The following is a 20,578-nucleotide window of genomic DNA, read 5'->3' as shown; positions in this document are numbered from 1 at the left end:
TGTCGTTTTGCGTGGAGGAGAGGGCAAAAGCAAGGGACACGTTACCGATCCACGCGAAGGAGGAGGAGGATGAGGCTTGGTCCGGGTGTGAAGCGCAAGCGCGGGCGCAGGCACCGCTGGCTCAGGCCCAGGCCCAGGCTCGGCTCGGGCTCTGCGGGCTCTCTTTGCGTTCAGTCTCTCGCCAGGAGAGTGTGCGGCGCGCCTTTTTCTTTGTTTTGTTTTTCACATGGGAAGCGTTGCCGGGCCTCAGCGATCGCCGCTGGGCAGCTGCGGGCGCCGGACGTCGAGAGAAGGTTCGCTGGGAAACGCCCGCGCTGGTTGGACGCACGGCGGCGCCACACTGGGCTTGCGGCCCCGCGCCAGCCAACGGCCGGCCCAGCCCAATCTCGTCCGTCCTCGTTACACACAACCGACGCGCAGCATGGATGTTCTGTACGACTCGCTGGCCCGTCGTCTTCTGAACCGTTCCCGCCATGCCTTCTGCCCTCCGCCTGCAATGCTGGCGCGCTGCTGCTCCTGCTGCTGATGGTGATGACCATGATGATGGGCCCGCCCCCAGCACGAGCGGCACGATCTGCAGGCAGGGACTCCTTTGCCTGCTGGCAAACTTGATTGACCGTTTCAGAGGCTCGGATGGGTCTGCAACGCGTCCTGTCCTGTGCTAATCATCTGTTACACCATTTCCTACATGAACCCACTCAAGCGCCCCCCCGGGCACACGCAACGCTTTTCTGCTTGTTTCGTCTTGCTCGATATATGCAAAAGATTGCTCGCAATCTTTGCCCCAGTTTCTCTTCGTCTTCGTCTTCTTCCTTCTTGCTCCTTCTCCGTCTCTCCTTCTCTCCCTCCCGCCCCATTCTGTCCTTAATCGTTTTCATACTGTTGCTTCCTGCAAACGCGTCCATCCGTTCTGTGGTGTCGCCGCCGTTCTTCCACGCTTCTCTTGCTCGAGATAGACCATGGCTCGCGACTAATTGCCGCACGCCTCGACGAAGTTTACCACACCTCGTCGCTTCCATTGCACCCGTCACTTGGCCACGGTCAGCTAGACGCTGAGCAGATCAAATTTCAAGCCCATTTTCTTCATTCGCTCATTACACCCGGTCTGGTTGCTGCCCGTGTTGGAAGCCCCGGATTCGATATCCGAACAACGCAGCCCACCAAATTCCTAGACATATCACCGAGAAAAAAAAATCTTTGTAGAGGAACACCCACATTCTCCCTTCTCGTCTTGTAGTCAATTGAAAGCGAAGATGCTATTCATCGGGCGCCCGTTGACGCTGCTTGCGCTTGCCGTCTGCACCTATGTCTTCCTCACGTGGACTTACAGGACGTCTGCACCGTCACCTTCCGCCAAGCCAGACTACATATATGATGAGAATGGCTTTCGGATATACCACGCCCCCAATGAGAAGCAAGGCGGGAGTTCGAAGACGCAGCAGGAGCCTATGAAAGACGAGCATCAGCATCTCATGAGTTCAAGCGCTCAAACGGACAAGGCAAAGCGACCGCCTTCTACCAAAGCCCCGACGAAGCCTGCAAAGGTCTACACGGCCTCGAGTGATCTGCCAATGCCGACTCTAGAGCCAGAACAGATGGAACAGTACATGAGGGACATGATGCATTGGAATCGACCAGGTCATGTGGACGGCCACTGGCCGGACTACGAGGCCTTCGACGACGACTCAGAATATGATCCGAACCGCTGGGAGGGTTTTGAAATGTAAGTACTCAGCTGAACGTTCCTCCAAAGCAATCCATCCACACAAGGCTTACTGAAAACAGGGAGCGCAACTTCTATGAAAGCGGAATTTCAAAGTTCACGCCTGCGCAGTTGGCTTCTCAAAAGCCTTATCTACCGTATCCAGCGTACACGTCCGACGAGTGGAAGAGGAAATACGAGGGTGACTTTCACGTTTGCGACGGTCCGAGAGGCGGGCCCTTGAACGACGATCTCATAGACGCTATGCGAGCTTACCCGACCAAGCCACAGGACTTTCCAGGCGAGTTCACAGGCTCAGCCGATGCGATCGGTCTGGACTCGGACGTGTGCTTTGATCGCGTGCAGCGATACGGAGCGTACGGATACAACCCCCTTTCGAGCTCGCAGAACAGTCTGGTAGACTGGGCAAGCGTAAAGTGGGGTGAGCTGCAGGACAAATGCTTCCAGCGGAACCAGGAACGCTTCAAGCCAAGCGCACGGGTCGAATGGAAATTCACCCCGGATTTCGCCAAACCGGAAGGCCAGTCCTGGACCCGGTTCCACGAAGAGTCGCGGAGAGGCGAAGAAGCGCAGAAAGAATTGTCCTTGGGGAACAAGTCATACCGACCTCGGACAGCTGTTTTGATCCGAACCTGGGAAGGCTACAAGTACTCTTCGAACGACATTCTCGCTATCCGAGCGATGATCTCCGAGCTCAACTTGCGAACGGGAGGCGAGTACCAGGTCTTCCTCTTTGTCAACATCAAGGACTATGACGCCCCAATCTTCACGGATCCACACGCGTACAGGCGCATGCTTATCAAGAATGTGCCCCGCGAGCTGCGAGACATCGCCGTGCTGTGGAACGAGAAGGTGTGCAAACAGATGTATCCGGGCGTCACCGACTGGCAGGTCTACTGGCATCAGTTCATGTCTGTCCAGTGGTTCTCGCAGCAGCACCCCGAATACGATTACATCTGGAATTGGGAGATGGACGTGCGATACATTGGCAACCACTTCCACTTCTTGGACCGCGTTCAAGATTTCGCCCTGAAGCAGCCAAGGAAGTATCTCTGGGAAAGAAACGCGAGGTTCTACATCCCAGACTTTCATGGGAAGAGCTATGAACGTTTCGTGGAGGACACGCACAAAATCATCAAAGAAGCTTCTGAGGCTGGAGACATTCCCCCGCCGGTTTGGGGTCCCATGCCGTACAAGGATAAGCAGAACCCAAGCGGACCTAAGCCTCCACACTCTATCGAAGAGGATGACTTCGAATGGGGCGTCAACGAGGAGGCAGACATCATCACCCTTCTGCCCATCTGGGATCCTACCAACACGTCTTGGACGATGCGCAACAAGATCTGGAACTACAACGAAGGCGTGCACCCCGTCTTCAATGACGAGCACCCTACGGACGACGAATTTTTCGACCCTTTACAGCAAGAGATTCCGCGCCGCGCTTACATCAACACCGTCCTTCGCCTTAGCAAGAGACTGCTCGACGCGATGCACGAAGAGAATTTGGCAGGCAGAACGATGCAAGCCGAGATGTGGCCCACCACTGTAGCCCTGCAGCATGGGTTCAAAGCCGTGTATGCACCGCATCCAATTTACTCCGCCGTCAAGTGGCCCGCTCGCTACGCAGACGCCATTTTCAACGCCGACGACGGCATTCCCGGACGTTGGGGTCAGGGCGAAGATTCCGTTTACAACCAAGATCGGGAGGTCAACTTCCGTCCATTCAGTTGGTACTACCATGCTCGGTTCCCTCGAATCCTGTACAGGCGGTGGATGGGCTGGTCCGCACAGGATGGCCTGGGTGACTTTGGCGGCCCAGAGTGGGAGGCGGAGGAGAAGCAGGGCAGGATGTGCCTGCCACCGATGCTGCTGCATCCGGTCAAGAGAGATGACCTTGAGGATTCGTGATCTACTCTGTTTTTTAAACTTAGATTCCCAATCTTTTTTTTTTTTCATGTATCGAAAGGCATGTCATATCATTGCGAAGGCGCTGGATGGGAGGTTCATTACTTCTTGTGTATATATAGGTCTGCAGGTGTCTGAAGACGCCTCAGAAGAGAATGGCCATCTAGGCTCAATCATCGCGGCTAGAACATCTCGCCATATCACAGCAAAGAGATCAATCCGAAAGGTCACGCGTTCATTTCAAAGATTCCGCTTGCCTCGTTCTATCGTCTTCTGGGCAGACCCCTACATTGACGAGGGATATCTGCCCAGAGCTGTTGAGCCAAGAAATACGGGCAGACGTCCAAGGACGTCACACACTGCTTAGACCGCTACAAACGCAATGTTACTGAGACACTGGCCGTGGCCACGTAATAGTTGTACGCAATTGCAGTCTTGGTGTTCGAGGTCGTTGCTTGAACGTTTGGGGTGGGGACGATGAGAGAGGCATTCTGCAACCAGGCCGTGCTCTTGCCACGCTGTTGCGCGTATGACAAGACCGAAAGGGCCTCTTGGCCCCAGGTCCTCGTTGCACGACCTTGGGAGACTCTGCCCAGCGCTCTGCGTGCAACGCCTGGAAACCCTCCCCGCTCGGCGCTTGTGGTGAGTGGATGCTGGCGGATTGGGGGGGCGGGAGGAGAGGGATGGCGAAGCTGACTCTTTGAGTGTTTGGCCCTGTATTTCTTCGCCCATCCTGCGGCGCTTTCCTCTAACCCGGTCGAAAGCTTGAGGCATAGTGACATGTTAATTTTATTTTTTAAAAGTCTTTTTTTTTTCCTTCCCTCTCCCCACACACACACACCAAAGTTTTGTTTGGATTCGAAAGATCGAAGGACAAGCCCCTTTTTTTGGGGGGTTAAGCCCGAAGCACGTGCATGGAACAGAACAACGGTTAAGTTAACTTTAAGTCAACTATGAACGTAGGGTGTATAGTCCCGTGAGGCGGAGACGATGGACAGGAGAGCGCGTAGCTAGGCGCCAAGACGTCCAAGGCGTTGGCCCTTTCTGGAGCAGCCGCTCGACTGCTCGTCGTCCCGGTTACGGGCCAAGCAGGGAGGGGAGAAGGCCCATCGAACCATGACTGCCGTCTTGGAGAGGGCCTTGATTCGCGGCAGGGCGTTTCGTGCCTTTTGCAGCACATTAAACACAAAAGGCTTTTTTAACAGGCCACGCGAGGCCATTGTTTGCGTGCCATTTCGACGTCAGCGACGAATCTCGGCAGAGGCTGAATTGCCCCACTCCGGATTTCTTCCATCTTCGAGGACCGCGAAACCCAGCCGGGCCATACTTTTTACATGTAGACCGGCAGGCGCCTTCATCGTTGGTTTGGGGTGGAGAGATTGGATTGTAATTGCATAATCAGAAATAAAAAAAAAAAAAAAAAAGTGAAAACAGCCAGCCGACTTCATTGTCCTATCTTCCCTCGCGACCGCTTTGCCTGAGCGGTGCTTTGCTGGCCACAGAGTGTCAATGTTGCACGTACTCGCGAAAGTTGCTCTTGCAGCCGGACACGACGTCGAGCGGGATGCGGCTGACATGGTTTGAATGATGTGTAACTCTGTGCTGGCCCTGTGAACCCCTTAAAAGCGAGCATCGAAGAGCCTTCGTCGTGACAAATGGCGAGCTATTAGCTAGGGACCTGATATGCTGCTTGCCATCGCTACCAGGCTCCATTCTTGACAAAAAAAATTTTATGCTTGTTTAGTTATGAGCTTAGATTCGACAGTGCGGCGTAAGTGTACAGCTGAAACCATTTAGTTACAATCATGATTTATTATTCTCTATAATACGTGAGCTTTGTGTACTGTTCCCTGAGACAAATGGGCTTAGCTGAGCCCCCCACCCTTTCCATGACAATATAGTGTAAAAGGTGCGCAACTACTTTAAGTTAACAAGCTGCAAAGCTCGAGCATCCAATCGGGAATGTACGCTTAACACCTTGGGTGACTTGAATATCTTCACAACCGGAGATGTTTCTTCTCCCCGAGATACTAAGTCTGGTCTTAATCCATTGGAAACATTACGATGAGCCACTATTACTCTCACGGGTAAGAATTCAATACTCAAAAGGCCAATTACCGGCAGGCTCCCACCCTTGGGTGTAATCCATCCCTATGCTATCAACAAAACTACCACTCGTCATCCAACCTCCACCGAACATATCGTCAAGCCACATCACTGGGTCAGCAGGTGCGGGCTGAGGAGTTTGCTCGGAAGAGGCAGGATGGCTGTCGAGTATGGCGTTGAGGATCGAATCGAGTAGCTGTCGAGCTCCCTGGCAGAGCTCGTAATTCCCGTCGTCCGGTTTTGCTACCCACTCGAGGCTACTGATGAACACGGAGATGTTGCGAATTATTTCTGCGCGTGGCAACCTGACTTGTGGTTGAATTGGCGATGCTTGTTGTTGACGTAATAGCTCGATGGCAAGGAGCGCGGACGGGGGCAGTCCGTAAAATATTGACACCCACGCGAAATCTCGCGACATGGAGCCAATCCTGTCACGATACTTGGAAATGTTCAACACACCGTTCAAGAGACACAGCGCCGAATCGTAGACCGCATCCCACGTTGCACCGCCGAGTCGAGCGAGCATTCTCAGCAGCAAAAACTGACTGTACGTTATGTGCAAATGATAGTAGAGAAGGTTGAAGCACAAGTGTGCCGCCAGCCCAGAGTTCCAGATTCCATCGTTGTACCGTGCGAACTCCGGTATACTTTGATACGTAGCTTTGGCCCGTTCTAAAACGGACTGCACTTTTCTTTTTTGATGCTCATCTTCTCGAGGCACTCCAAGAGAAAGTTCTAAGGTATCTTCTCGGATCTGGTTGATTCGGAATTTTACGCGTCCCCAGGTCGAACGACTGATTCGCCCTTGCAGGTTCCAACCATTAGAATCCAGCTTTGAAAGGGCAAGATTTCGAATATGTTCTGGAGCTATAATCTCGTCGTCGGTGAGATCATGTGGCGGTTGCATCGAGCAGTAGCGCTTCGAAATACGCGGCGGGCGGCCAAAAAAGGTTGACAACGCCTTGTCCGTGGAATATGCATTGCAAAAGACGTGGCGCCTCAGTTCTATCACAAAGAACGGAAGTTTCGTATTAATTGATGGCTCCTGGTGTATCCCCAAGGCAAACACTGTTGAAGCTAGATCACCCGTTCGCCTCCAAGCTAAATGGCCTGTATATGTCAATCACACTGCGTCCGCACCGTTGAGGTGAACTTACTAGCATCGCCGTACTGAAAGGTAAGAAGAATCACGTTGGCAGTAAGGAGCCAGAGAAGTATGTCGTTTAAGGACTCTGTGCGATCACAAAACGAAACGCACAGATTGCTCGCATGAGTGAGCTCTAGGAGGTACTGCCCTCCTGGTCTGGAAGGTAGATCCAAGTCTAGGTCAGCAACAAGACAGCCCATAACATAATAAACAAGGATCACTCCGATGATTTCAAATCGAAGCTTATTGCCAGTGCAGGCGAGATGAAGATTCTGAGGTGTTGTATTCTCATCAACTTCTATCGGAATGAATGTTTGCTTGAACACTTTTCTTGCAAGGATCTCACGATCCTGGTCAGTCTTGCAAGCTTGCACAGTAGCCAGCACAGAGTCTAGGCAATTGCTCATCACAATCCATGGCGCTACCACTGTAGGACTCACTTGATAATACTGAGCTGTCGTTAGCCATAATTCAAGAAAGGTCAATTGATAAATTGCAGTTCACACCTGTTCAATGATACGTTTCACAGACTGTGCCTCTGCGAGCAGACGCAAAACATGAGCGCCTGAGTGAATTCTCTCGGGGGATAATTGATATGTTTTGGGAGTACGAAGCATTTTTCTGAAGCTTTTCAAGCTCCCGAGCCACACATTGTCAGACGCATGACCAGGCGTATTCCACACTTCGCTGAAGCTTGTGTTACCGAGATATCCCGGCACGTGATCAACTGTAGTTGCCGTGTCCTGTGTTGATGGTGGGGGTTCAGTCTCATTTAGGATCGCAGCAATGCTCGAGCTCCTGTTGAATTACTGAGCAAAGGATCGAGGGTAAAGTAGCTTCCGCGAAGATGACCTACGATTGACCGTGTTGGCTAACTGCTGTCTTTGGAGTCTCTGGGCCCCTCCAACTTATCGTGCTTGGTGAACTTGTCGGTCTCGTTAGAGGAGCAGGATGATATATGCATTGCGCTTCTAGCTTTCGCCTTCTACATCGCCCGCATACTGGCACATCATGATCGCATTTTATTTTATGTTTACGACACTATCTCGAAGGTTAGCACAGAGACGTTTTCAACAGCCATTTGGCCATTGCTCAAGTCAACCGCTTTGTACAACATCTTGGCGAGACGCGTAGAGAATCTCGAGAAAAATGGATTTTATGGGCTTTTGGGGGCTCTTACGGGCTCGCAAGCTTGTAGCTTTCCATTACGACGAAACCGAGGGCCTTTCGATGACATTGATACAGCACAGCCCTACTCACTGCTCGAGCGATCAAAGTGCATTTGACGTGAATTTGATCATGCTGATGTTCTCTAAGTTACAGTCATGAATGCCATTAACTAAGAGGGGAGGATCCGCTGAGTCATGCACGATTCGGCTGTTCCGACCAATCAGCTTCGAGTAATCAGTTTGAGCTTGCAAAGTAGACATGTGCGGCGAATTTGGGGCGAAACTCCTCTTAAGATTTTATATTATGTACTTGTAAACTTCATATCTCAATTCGCCAGACTGGCCCAACAATTTGGTCGCAGTTGCATAAATAACTTTCAATGACACAAATTGCTGCGTCCGTTGTTGAGGTACACGAGTAGCCAGTGTGGCTTCCTCTGCGCAACGCGCTGATAAATGCCAAAATCACATTCAGAGCCAGCGGCAGATGGACAAATGCTCCAAGAATTTTTTTTTCTGCTATATTATATCTTTGCCAGGTGTTATATCTGCTGATTAGATCAAATTTTTGCGGCAGCAGTTCTCCAGCCTTTCCCCTTGCAGCTGCTTTTGCTGGACAGCCACTAACTCAGTGGCTGGCTTTGCGCTGGATTTTTATGAAAAGACAAGCGGTAATGTTGGCATTTGCATGAAAATGGGCACTCACGACGTATGCGGCTTTTTAGGGGCAGAAATCCATCTTCGATCCTTCGCTGATCATGCAGGTGATTCGTTTAAGACCGCCTCAACGAACGTGACCTCTGTGCCTGGTAATGGGCTACGCAATCAAAAATTGGACGGTTTCTTGCACTGCTGTTCCTCAAGACGCGAAAACATTGTTCGTCTTCGCAACATGTAATAGGCGCAAAGCACCAGGGGCTTGCGTTTACTTTCGCTGCAATAAATCTAAATCCAATAGTAGCAGCATCTGCCAAATTACCAAAGGAGACAGGGTCAGGGTGATCGGAGATCGAGCCGCAGCCCCCAGATGCCTCTCAAAGATCACACGAGGCTTAGGAGTACAGTCGGAGTACGGAAGCAATAATCACGGTCACATACCCCTAAAGCAGATCGGAATCTAAATACGACCCTTTGGTCAATGGCTACGTCTCCAAATCTGGCTGTGGTACCTGAATTAACGTCAAATGCTTGATAGAGCATCGACTGGACCTTATCGTGCATCCAGACATGAATTGGCCAATGATAGAGTGGCATCATTACATAATTTACGACATTTCGTAGTTTACAATTTGTTTTCTCACCACTGCCTATCTAGCACAAGGGAAATGACCAAGGTTTTGCGCGTCAAGCGGAAGTACGGATCCAGGGCACAGCAATTAGACCCTACCACAATGACCTTAGGGATCAACCACGGAACTTAAACTCAACGATGATCTGCATTACTTTCTAGTGCATTCTTTAAATGAAGAGAGCCGCGATCGCAAACGGAACTGAGGAGAGACACGCTGTCCCTTGAAAGAACTATGCACATCTCCACTGTGATTGTCACATGCATAGTTACGTTCGTATCGTGAAGCAATTCGGGATCCATTTTCAGCATCTACAGTCGCCGGAGCGTTAAACTTTGGCAGTGGGCCCAAAGATGCCCTCCGGATCACGCAAAGATCTGACATGCTTTGCTCGGTCATGCTAGCAGATCGACGGGAGATCGCGCAAACGTCATTCAGCTCCAATGTCTGTGTTTAACAGGATCAGGGATGCTTACCTTCTACCGCCATCCTATCTTGACGTGCAGATAGATGATACATATAACTTTCAGTCCCCATGGTCCCCCTTTGGAGGATCTTGGGAGCTGCGCAATATTTGCTCTTCCAGTCCACTCGTTCTGCTCACCATGTCCTTCACTTCGAGACAATACACAAAATTTCCAATATATTCTCCGGAGCGGGCCTATGCTGCAGAGGAGCAGCTTACGTCGTGGCGAGCAAGAAGTGCTGCACCCATCGCGCCTTTAGACATTGAGGCTGCAGTGGCTCTACCGCGAGTGGATAAGGGAACGTGGACGGGATGTCAGTCATCAGATACGCTGTGGGAAGATACAGCAGTCGAGGCATCACAAGGCAATAGCTTTTTCGATTATGATGATGACAGTAAGAGCAGCAAGTCGGTGGCAACCTCAAAGTCAGCGGCAACATCACTTCATCCTCTTCACCCATGCTACTCTGGACATAAACGCATAGGCAAATTCGACGAAAAAGCACCACCAGTGCCTCCACTACCCACACCAGAAGGGCCGCTGCTTTCTTTTCCGCGCCAGGTTGCCTTGATAGCCGTATGCTGCTCGGCACAATTCTTGAATCTAGCGGGCATGAACCAAACCGTAGCGTCCGTCATGATTCTTTCCCACTATTTCGATATTCGAGATTACGGAACGTTAAGCTGGTTCAGCGCAGCTTATAGCATGTCTGTCGGTACTTTCATTCTCCCTGCAGGTTCGTGAACATCATTTCTCAGTCTCGCAATATTAGTCTCACAAGCATAGGACGACTGGGAGACATGTATGGACATAAGCGGATCTTCATACTCGGCTGGACTTGGTTCGCTCTATGGTCTTTCATTACTGGGTTTTCGTATACGTCTTCCAACATCATCCTGTTTAGCGTATGCCGTGCTTTTCAAGGCATCGGCCCTGCACTGTTGGTTCCGAACGCCATTGCCATTTTAGCGCGCAATTTCGCTGTCGGTAATCCACGCAACACTGCATTTGCTTGCTTTGGTGCCGCGGGCCCAACAGGAGCTACCGCTGGTGCAGTTTTCACTGCCGTGGTTGCGCAGCTTTCTTGGTGGCCATGGTGCTTCTGGATTCTTTCGGCTGTTTGCTTGCTGGTTGCTGCGCTTGCCGTATTTATTGTGCCTGGAGCGCCAGCCGACCTCTTCAAGAGCTCCCGCACGAACATGAAACTAACTTTCGACTACTGGGGTTTCTTCACTGGAGTGTGCGGTCTTGTGCTAGTTAACCTAGCCCTCAACCAGGCACCTTTGGTTGGGTGGACGACATGGTACATCCCATCACTGCTAATTCTCGGAAGTGCATTCCTTTGGACCTTTGTGATTGTGGAACTGAATTTCACAGCTGACCCTCTCATCCCCATCAGAGGACTCGGAAAGGATGCCTATTTCGCCTTAGGTTGTATTGCTGCTGGTTGGGGATCACATGGTATTTGGGCATACTACCTTTACCTATTTGTAAGTATCTCCGTGCTCCGTATCTCAATTCATGGTGTACTAATTCAGCAAAAGCTTGAACAAGTTAAAGGGCACAGTGCTCTTTTGTCATCTGCCATGACTTCACCAGTTGCAGTTACGGGTATTCTATTTGCACTTTCATCTGTGTGGTTGGTAAAGCATATCGGCGTTGCATGGACCATGTTCGTGGCTATGACAAATTTTCTGATCGGCTCACTCCTCATCGGTACTGTGCCCTTACACCAAACATATTGGGCTCAGGTTTTCTTATCCATAATCATCATGCCAGGAGCCATGAATCTTTCTTTCCCTTCAGCGACAATGCTACTCAGCAGTGCGCTGCCAAAGGAGAAACAGGGTATTGCAGCTAGCCTGGTCAGTACATTGGTAAACTATTGTATATCCTGCGGGCTTGGCTTAGCTGGCTCCATTCATAGACAATTCTTTGAACGTGCAGCAAGAAATCACAATATCGCACTCAATCCAACGACGCTTCCGCCGCTCACTGAAGAGGGAGATGCAATCAACGCGGCCAGAATCGAATCTTTCAGAGGGCCATGGATATTTGCCTGTGCTTTGAGCGCTATGGGAGTTTTTATTGCAGCAGCATTCATATTTCGAACACAGGCTGTGTGTCGTGAGAAGCCTACGATGTTGAGAGAATGGATATCTCTCCGTCTAACTCTCTGATTTGGCATGAAATGAAGAAAGTATATGCATTCATTTGTATATACAGGTTTTTATACCCGTGATCATGAAATCCAATGACCCACAGAACTTCTCATACAAAATAATTCTAGCGTCTTTTCTATGTTCCACAATGTTTCCAGAGAATGGGGCTTAATAACTTAACGTGACCAGAACTGCTCTTTCTACGAATAGGCCAGAAATGAGAGTAATGAATCACTTGCTATTTGTCTGTATATTAACTCAAGTAAATTGCGTTTGCCCGATGTCACCATCTTTCAATGCGGCCCAAGGGTAATCCGCAACGCTTCACTTGCCCTTGCTTGTGAAACGTCAATCATTCAGATCGTTGCATTATAGCTCCAGACAGTGATTTTTTACCCCGTCAGACATATTTTTTAAGTTCAGCTCTACCTAGTGGCATCACATTCATTATCAACTTGTTTGAGTGATTTGGATCGTGATGCTCGCATCATCAAGAAAATACTGAAATAGCTATATTTGTGAATTATCATATACAAAGTATGCGAATGAAGTTAGTAATCCGGGCACTTGGTCTAGGGGTATGATTTTCGCTTCGCATCATCACAGATGCGCCTGTGAAAGGTCGTGGGTTCAATTCCCACAGTGTCCAGATTCTTTTTGTTTTTTGTTGACTCGGCATGGGTCCAATTTCTTTTTTCCTTTACTTTTGTGCTACGATCATGCACTGCGATTATTATTGGGATACATAGAAACTCTAGGCTAAGCTAATTTTGGGCGACAAAAAGGGAAATCATATGATGAACGAAAGTTTCATGTTTATCACGTATAAATTTTACGTTTCCGAATCCTAGAAAGATTGAGATGATTGCTATCATTATGTATTTATTTACTGATATGTTTAAAATGGACTTCTACGAGCAGTAGACACTAGTTCTAGGACCTGCTCCGGTGTTATATCTCAATTTCCAAGCCGCAGTCCTTTTGCGGCGGTCCAAAGCGATAACCACCGGAAATATTGTAACACGGTGATTGTTGTTCTACAAATAGGACGGTCGGCCAACATAATCTCAAGCCTCTGTGAGCAGCGACAGGCCTTTCATGGCCATTCTAACCATTTCGACAATGCGCATGTTAACTATATGTGAAGTGCCAGACATTGTGCTGTCTGCCATATTGCCTTGACACTTTTTCTTGCTTATGATATCTTCCTCACTTCTATACCATCAACTTGTCTGATGCCGCCACTCGATTTTTCAGCTTCTTCACGAAGACCTATATTTCTTAACTATCTCGGTAATTTTTTTCATCTCATTTTATCCTAATGTGTCTAAGAGTCAGATAAGCCTTAACGAAAGTTCAATCTTCAAAAATTTTAGAACTGTTACGAGAAAGTGGACGAGCGAAGAGGATCTCACACGGTTTAAAGCGCTTTATTGTAGTCTCAAATTTACTTTGTTTGCCCAAAACAAGATGGGCTCCGAATGCGGCCACAGACCGCTCAGCGAGAAGGTGCCTCATGCCGAATGATGCCTCAGGTATGTAATATCGTAAGTTACCGTCATCACCATGCGCCGGATTAAGGTTTGGATGACGTTGAAATGAAAGATTAATGTAAATAATGACGAAAAATTACTTGAGTCCTCACGGAAAAACTCAACGACTAGTTATGAACACGGGGACAATGTCGAAATGACTCTTAGTTCTATCACATGGTATCCAAGCCCCCGAATCAGACCACAATCCTGGCGAAGCTCTCGGCAGCTCGTGTCTGCTGCAATTCCTGTTGGAGCATGAGCACAACTAAAGGCCAAACCACTACTATATATGCGGTTGCCCCTTAATTCTTATGTTTAAATTCGTCCTGAGCTATCATCGTCTTATAGCTTTGACCCCAGCAGATTTCCATTACAATGGCCGGTAAATTGACTTCGAAGATTGCGGTTCTGGGCGCAGGATCTGTAGGTTCAGCTGTAGCCTACAACTTGATCCTGAACCCGATTGCTGGTGATATACTGCTCGTCGATCCTAAGGAAGACATGCGCGATGCTCAGGTCCAGGACTTGAGCGACGCAACATACCACGGAGCTAATACTAGCCGGATACGAGCAGGCACCCACAAAGAGGCTGGTCAATGCGACATCGTCGTGATAACTGCAGGTGCAAAGCAAAAGCAGGGTATGTTGATCCAGTGTGAGAATGACGGTACAAAACTAACCATAATCGCAGGCGAATCGCGGACTGATTTGCTCGGCCGCAACAAAGCCATTCTTAAGAGCGCGATCAATGACATGAAGCCTTTTAAGGAAAACACAGTCCTACTCCTTGTTGCAAACCCAGTTGACGTCTTGACATACATAGCCCAACAATATTCTGATCTGCCACCCACGCAGGTCATTGGTACTGGAACCTTCCTAGATTCTGCGCGCCTTCGCGGGTACATCGCGGAGAAGACAGAGATCGCATCAAGCTCTATTGATGCGTTTGTTCTTGGAGAGCACGGCGAGTCTCAATTCGTCGCTTGGTCACAAGCTACCGTTGCAGGAGTTCCTTTGTCAAAGGTGGTACCGGAAGGGCTACTTGATTACGAGAAAATCGCAAGAGACACCAAAGACAAGGCAGCGAATATAATCAACGTCAAAGGTGCCACCAATTATGGAATCGGGGCTGTCACAGCAAGCATTTGTAGGTCTATAATCTTCGACCATCGTAACATTCGGCCGGTCAGCCACTGGGTTGACAACTTACAATGCTGTTTGAGTCTTCCTGCTATTCTAGGCCGAGAAGGAGTTGTGAGGACGATCCCACTTATGCTCAGTGAAAGCGAGCAAGAAGCTCTGGAAAATAGTGCAGCGAGCATGAGGAGACTCATAGCGGAGGCAGAAGATGCGTAGGCTACGCAACGTACTAGTTGTAATACCTTTGGACCGGTAACTTTGAAATCACGGGTTAATGCTTTCTCATTGGAGTCCAGTGACTCAAGTTAAGAGCAATTTGCAGTGTACAAAATTTTCAGTTGTGCTACCAAAACATCACCCGTAAAGAGTGGTTGTATGACATATATTTATCCACTTTGGACCCTGCCGAATTGTACCTGCATCCCTAGCTGGTGGCATCGACGAGCTTTACATCATAGCCAACATGTGACTAGACTTGATATTTAACATTTCTTCAAGGCCTTGAAACGATATATGCTGATAAAACACAAGGCTAAAATTTTACATTCGAAATGTTGCTTCTCTTCATATTCATTTATTTTGCAGCTGCCAGTCTTGGCTCCGCCACGAGATCCAACCCCTTTCAACTGGTAGTCCACTCTGAGAATGCAACATACGATGGTAAAGCCGTTACAACATGTCACCAAGGAGCTTTGATTACCTCGCTTTGCATTTCTAAAGAAGCGGTCAATCTAAGTTCAACAGAGCCGTTTGCTCTCAACAGCGTGACGGCTTCGGTCGGTTTCCTGGAATTTTTAAGTCCTGCTCAAGCGAGTTCAACGGAAACAAACGAAAATTCAACATACTTTCCAATGAATCTTCAATATTATCCATACACGAACGTTGCCATGGGATTCTTTCAGCCTCATGAAGCAAATGAGACAGTAAATGCTCAGCAATTTACCTTTGACACCAATGGCCGCTTGGTCATGAGTGCACCTATCATGGATGATGCGCTTGCTCCGAATTGGCAACCAGCACCTGCAAATTCGACGGTCAACCGGTGGTATGTATGTGATACTTGGGCACCCGCACCTTACAGGACTACCGCCATTGTGTGGGGTCTTGGTCGAGATGCACCGCAGAATCCTACTTGTCAGAAGGTAGACGTAGTCAAAGTATCGAGCTAAGCTGGCATTGGTTACGAATTGTGTATATCATTCACCGCGATTTCCTCATCGCGGATTCTAGGTATGACACCATAAAATTAGGGTATACTCCCGTAATTTATTGACGGCTCTGAGATAAAGCATTGGTATGAGTGGACTTGTGACACAACAGGGCAGTCTTGTTCGTTCTATGTTGACTAGACTATTGATTTATAAATGCTGTCTCTTTTTCAATTGAACGCTCTGTAGACTTGGGAGTCAAATTTCGACTTTTTGAAATTTTTTGCATTCCGGATCAAGAATTAGTGATCACAATCGAATCTCCTCTAGAAACAACTTGGCCTCTCTCGTGTTGGCACAACGTCTGTAGAATCATAAACCATGGTCATGGCCAATGTACGCGTTTACAACCGTGACTTACACAACCGTGCTTTCTTTCTTCTCGGATGGCCCGCTCTCGACATCTGGTTCGGCAGGAGTTCGAATGCCCCTTTCAGCATCGATAACAGAATGACCAGCTTGGAAGATCGATCCATCGATGGTGATCGGTGCCTCTCCTTGTGCGTGCAAATACCAGTACAGTACACCAACAAAGAGACCACCACCGATGACATTACCGATGAATGCTGGAATTATGCCCTTCCAGATGTAGAGTTTAACGGTGATGTTTGGAGCGCCTTGCCAAATGCCCATGGGAACGAAAAACATATTGGCGACGACGTGCTATGAAGTTTCAACATTGTTGCTTTGCCCGCACTCTGAAGAGAACTTACATCAAATCCTAAAGACACGAAACCGAATGTTGGCCACCAGATTCCAATGATCTTCGAAGCAAAATCCCGTCCCATCATTCCAAGATAGCAAGCCAAGCACACTAGCCAATTTGCGCCAATGGCTCTCAGAAAAATCATGTGCCATTCCGGTGTTACTTGCTTCGTAGTTGCAAAAGCGATTGCTTCTTTCTTGTATACTGCAGAGTCGAATACACCACCATAGCCAGTGATGATAGCTACGACGAAGAGCGACCCAGCGAGGTTGCCAAAGAACGTTACGAACCAGTGTATGAGCATTTTGACGATGCTGAGGCGCTTTTGGAAGACAGCAACGGCGGTAAACATGAAGCTTCCTGTGCATAGATCAAGGCCAGTAACCACGATTATGCACAGGCCGTAAGGAAAAATCACAGCTGACAAGGTTCGAATGAGACCGGGTGCATTTTCCTTTCAAGTGTCAGATCCTGGCTTTTGACGCGAATGAAATTTGCGTTTACCTGATACCATGGAGAAGAATTCGTGCTCAAGGCAGTTGCACACGCGAAAGCAAGAACAAAGCCAGCATTCACAGCCGAGAGGAATATTTTATCCAGGCGCATGTTAGCTTTCAAGTAACCTGCCCGCCCGACGATCTCTATCGCCTCCTTCGGCGTGTAGCAATTGAAGGACATGATGGCTGCTTGATGTACGGGAATCCTGAAGAATACAGTTGGTAAGTCAAGTGCTCTGATGTGCTAGTCACATTCAAACGTACCAGTATTTCACCTGTTTCGTCTTGTTCCCGGGCTTGCTGCTCCAGCTCAGGTAAAATGATTTTCTCAGTGTAGAGTATCAGACGCAAGGACAAATGTCGCATTTATGTATCCATTTCTGATCACCTTGGAGCACCCGCAATCCCTATCTCACATTTTCTACGGTCCCGATGCTCTTGACCACAACTAGTTGTTGCGCATTTCCTTTCTAGGGAGAGCCATTGCCATATTCGGCTACAAGAGCAATCACTAACTTTGAGCGATCTGCTCATAGATAGCCCATGATTTAACCAGCCAATAAGGGTACAGTTGTGCAGAACGATGAGAGAGCACGAAAGATAAGAGCTTCGGAGATCTTCTGTGGCGCTGCCTAAGTTGTCGCAATCTTGGCCGACGGGCCCGTTGGAGTTGACGATTTGGCAAATGGCTGCGTGTCCTACCAAACTCGATGATCCCCTTGAAGAACGAACAACTTTCAATGGGTATGTCTTGGCGAGTCTACAGGTAGTTCATGCTATTGTGAGCTGACTGTCGCATGTAATAGCTAGATGACTTGAATACGATTGGGAAGAAGTCGAACAGCCATTGCGCAAACGGCAGAGTTCGTTGTCCACAGTTCCACCGGCTTAGGGATCTACATGCACGTCTTCTGCAAGATCCAGGCGCGCGGACGCGGATGCCAAGAAACTCTGCTGGCCGCGGAGATGTCGAATCTGCAGACTCTTAGTCTTGACGGCTTGCATCTCAGATGGGAAGAGTTGCTTGAATTCAGAGTACCTGCAGTTCTGATCGTGATCAGTGCTCCAGTAGTCACTGCTTGGTGCGTAGAGCAATCTCCGGCCAGCCTTGTTACGAATGCAATGGATTTCTTGAGCGATCCGAAATCCGATCAGATCGAAGGAGGTCCTGAAAAATTCGATCTATATTCCGAGCATTAAATCAGCAAACCCGGCGTTCGAAAGGCTTTGAAACTCCGTCATTATTTAACACTTCGCTGGTTAGGATTTTTCTGTTCTTGATTGCGGATGACGATATGACCGCTCAATCGCAATTAAACAATCACGGTATTTTTGTTTTCTTTGGGCTTTTTCCCCTCTTCGAAATCTGTCAGCAATTAAGCCAGGCTAAAAAAGTCAGAGACGAAGCTAGAACAATTAGCATCGACGCAGGGCCTGCGTACAAAAGCGCACATAGAAGGACTACTTATCTCCAACCCTGAACCTTTCGTCAGCGTCTTGCGGTGGAACGAAACCTACACTCGGAAGTTCAGACGTGCCAAGTCGCTGTATTCAGATCCCGAGTAGCGTGATCGATTCTTGTAGAAGCACTCTGCGACACCTCCGCCGATAACCTTCTTCTTGGCTAAAGATCAATCCCAAAATGCTCATAATTGTTTTCGGCGGTGGGCTAAAGCGATTGTCCTGCCCAAAAACCACCGTGAACAGATTCAAATAAGTCCAACAGATAAAGAATGATATCTCTGCGCGGTGCATGACCGGAGCCATGGCGGTTAACACTAAAAATCGGGGCATTGCACAAACCAAGGGTTCTCTTTGGCAATGCTTGTTCTCAGTGATTATCGGATCTGTATGACGAGGTAACGACGTGCATCTGCGTCGATAGGCACATATCCAGAAAGTTACGTCTTTGTAATTAAACCAAGTCTATGTACGTTTTCATTTTTGTTTGAAGGATTGTGCCCATCAGACAGCTCGGTGAACGTCAACTGACAACCATGCTGAACGTCATATACATTATCTATGTCGCATTACTTTTCTATCATGCTAACAAACATCAAGTTTGAAAGGACGGCGGCTGATCGATTCCTTGCGCTTTTTCTTCTCAGTATCACGATGAAGCAGCTATTTATGCGGAAGTTGGAGCTGGACCCTCACAATGCCAATGGTCCTCGTGTGGCACGCAGCCGACCGAGGCGGTTGGGCTTGATGGCAGAACGCCAGCAGCAGTGCTAGTGACGGCATCGGCGTTGACCGTTTCTGTTGCGCTTGGCTCAGCGGCAACGTGATCATGATCATGCTCAGGGATTTCACCTGTGCAGCCGACACCTGGAGCAGCGATGTCGTATGCGTACACATCCACAGCAAAGTACTGCAGCGTGTCACTGTCGATCACTGAATACGTTGAGTTGGTCTCAGAGAGTTCGATCACTCCAGCAAAGTCCTCGGAATAATGCTCGACGACCTCCTCGCTGATCTGAGGCACGTGGAAGATACGATGCATGAGATCGACGCCCCAGTAGGTGTTTAGGGGGCTGTTCGCTACGGTGTAGCCGTTGAGGCAAAGAAGTTCCAATGGCTGACGCTTCTGGAAGGATAGCGGACAAATGACGGTTTCTTGAGTTGCGTTTGTGCCGCGCCAGTGACCTGCCCAACCTGCACGCAGATAGAGTCAGTATTGGCGCTATATTAACACAAGTTCCGCATCAGCCCAGACTTACCATCTTGAGTAGCGCAATTCCGATCAGGGTCATCGCAGCGGAAGAGCATTTCGCCACGGTTGGCACTAATAACGCGCTCGTACCACCCGATCGGGGTAGCAGTAGATTCGTTACCAAAATACATCTGCACTTTGGGGCTCTCGTGGCCCCATTGTAACAGATGGGCCTTCGCATGCTCTGCTAGCTTGATGGCGTCGGCCAGACCCTTCTCGAGTGCAATTTTTTGGGACGCATTGCAACTCTCGTGGATGGGAAAATTCGAGAACGAAGATTTTGACCACTCGTACAGCGTTCCAGAACCAGGAGCTTCAGAGTTGTGCGAGTCTGAATCTGCAGGCTGACGAGGCTGAAGTGGGAAGGCTGCCGCCAGGCTGACAAACAAAGATGAGGCAAGGAAGAGCTTCATCTTGAACCACAAAGGTGAACGTGAAAGGAATTGACTTGTTGGCAATGAAAAGCTTTAGATTGACTGCAATGGTAAAGACGCGCTGCTCTGCAAAATGGCTGTGAATGCGCAGCTATATATATTATTTACTTCATCCTACTATGAAGGCAGATCGGCAAGCCAGCTGCGGTTTTTTAACGAATGGCGAAATCGACGTTTGCATCTTTCCTAGTCATGCATTCGACAACTATTGGGCACAGAAGATTGCTAGAAAGGTGGTATCCCAACTCTACTGGCTCGGCGCAGCGATAGCCTTGGCCAATGTCTTCGGCAGGCCTTGAGCAAAAAAAAAAAAAAAAATTCTAGCTATAGATGACGGATTGACGGTGAACATCGTACCATGGTGGAAAGCTTCTTGG

The 20,578-nt window shown here is 48.8% G+C and overlaps 6 protein-coding genes and 1 non-coding gene across 7 annotated transcripts; 5 read left to right on the top strand and 2 right to left on the bottom strand.

Annotated features, from left to right (window-relative positions):
- Positions 1-687: 687 nt before the first annotated feature.
- On the top strand, positions 688-3,839 carry PV09_02243 (uncharacterized protein). The gene is made up of 2 exons (XM_016355253.1): positions 688-1,723; positions 1,786-3,839. Exons 1-2 carry the CDS (start codon positions 1,254-1,256, stop codon positions 3,629-3,631), a joined length of 2,316 nt encoding a protein of 771 aa, XP_016217269.1. The 5' UTR covers positions 688-1,253; the 3' UTR covers positions 3,632-3,839.
- Positions 3,840-5,448: 1,609 nt separating this feature from the next.
- Positions 5,449-8,184, bottom strand: PV09_02242 (uncharacterized protein). Its single transcript, XM_016355252.1, has 5 exons — positions 8,062-8,184; positions 7,738-7,922; positions 7,388-7,679; positions 6,892-7,330; positions 5,449-6,844 (listed from the first exon to the last, which is right to left on the bottom strand). Exons 1-5 carry the CDS (start codon positions 8,116-8,118, stop codon positions 5,724-5,726), a joined length of 2,094 nt encoding a protein of 697 aa, XP_016217268.1. The 5' UTR covers positions 8,119-8,184; the 3' UTR covers positions 5,449-5,723.
- Positions 8,185-9,944: 1,760 nt separating this feature from the next.
- PV09_02241 (uncharacterized protein) lies at positions 9,945-11,986 on the top strand (the record flags this gene model as incomplete). The annotated part of the gene is made up of 3 exons (XM_016355251.1): positions 9,945-10,542; positions 10,593-11,296; positions 11,351-11,986. 3 exons carry the CDS (start codon positions 9,945-9,947, stop codon positions 11,984-11,986), a joined length of 1,938 nt encoding a protein of 645 aa, XP_016217267.1.
- Positions 11,987-12,529: 543 nt separating this feature from the next.
- PV09_02240 lies at positions 12,530-12,617 on the top strand. The gene has a single exon. It is a non-coding gene; the product is annotated as a tRNA-Ala (tRNA).
- A 1,261-nt stretch (positions 12,618-13,878) lies between these two features.
- PV09_02239 (L-lactate dehydrogenase) lies at positions 13,879-14,859 on the top strand (the record flags this gene model as incomplete). The annotated part of the gene is made up of 2 exons (XM_016355250.1): positions 13,879-14,143; positions 14,195-14,859. The coding sequence occupies 2 exons, from the start codon at positions 13,879-13,881 to the stop codon at positions 14,857-14,859; spliced, it is 930 nt and encodes a 309-aa protein (XP_016217266.1).
- Positions 14,860-15,194: 335 nt separating this feature from the next.
- Positions 15,195-15,812, top strand: PV09_02238 (uncharacterized protein; the record flags this gene model as incomplete). The annotated part of the gene is made up of 1 exon (XM_016355249.1): positions 15,195-15,812. One exon carries the CDS (start codon positions 15,195-15,197, stop codon positions 15,810-15,812), a length of 618 nt encoding a protein of 205 aa, XP_016217265.1.
- Positions 15,813-15,985: 173 nt separating this feature from the next.
- On the bottom strand, positions 15,986-17,376 carry PV09_02237 (uncharacterized protein). The gene is made up of 4 exons (XM_016355248.1): positions 17,319-17,376; positions 17,062-17,260; positions 16,565-17,011; positions 15,986-16,514 (listed from the first exon to the last, which is right to left on the bottom strand). The coding sequence occupies exons 2-4, from the start codon at positions 17,233-17,235 to the stop codon at positions 16,209-16,211; spliced, it is 927 nt and encodes a 308-aa protein (XP_016217264.1). The 5' UTR covers positions 17,236-17,260; positions 17,319-17,376; the 3' UTR covers positions 15,986-16,208.
- Between the last annotated feature and the right edge of the window lie 3,202 nt (positions 17,377-20,578).

Source organism: Verruconis gallopava (assembly GCF_000836295.1).
Source record: "Verruconis gallopava strain CBS 43764 unplaced genomic scaffold supercont1.5, whole genome shotgun sequence".
NCBI lineage: Eukaryota > Fungi > Ascomycota > Dothideomycetes > Venturiales > Sympoventuriaceae > Verruconis > Verruconis gallopava.
Note: the sequence above shows the minus strand (reverse complement) of the source record. Positions and strands in the feature narration are given on the sequence as shown.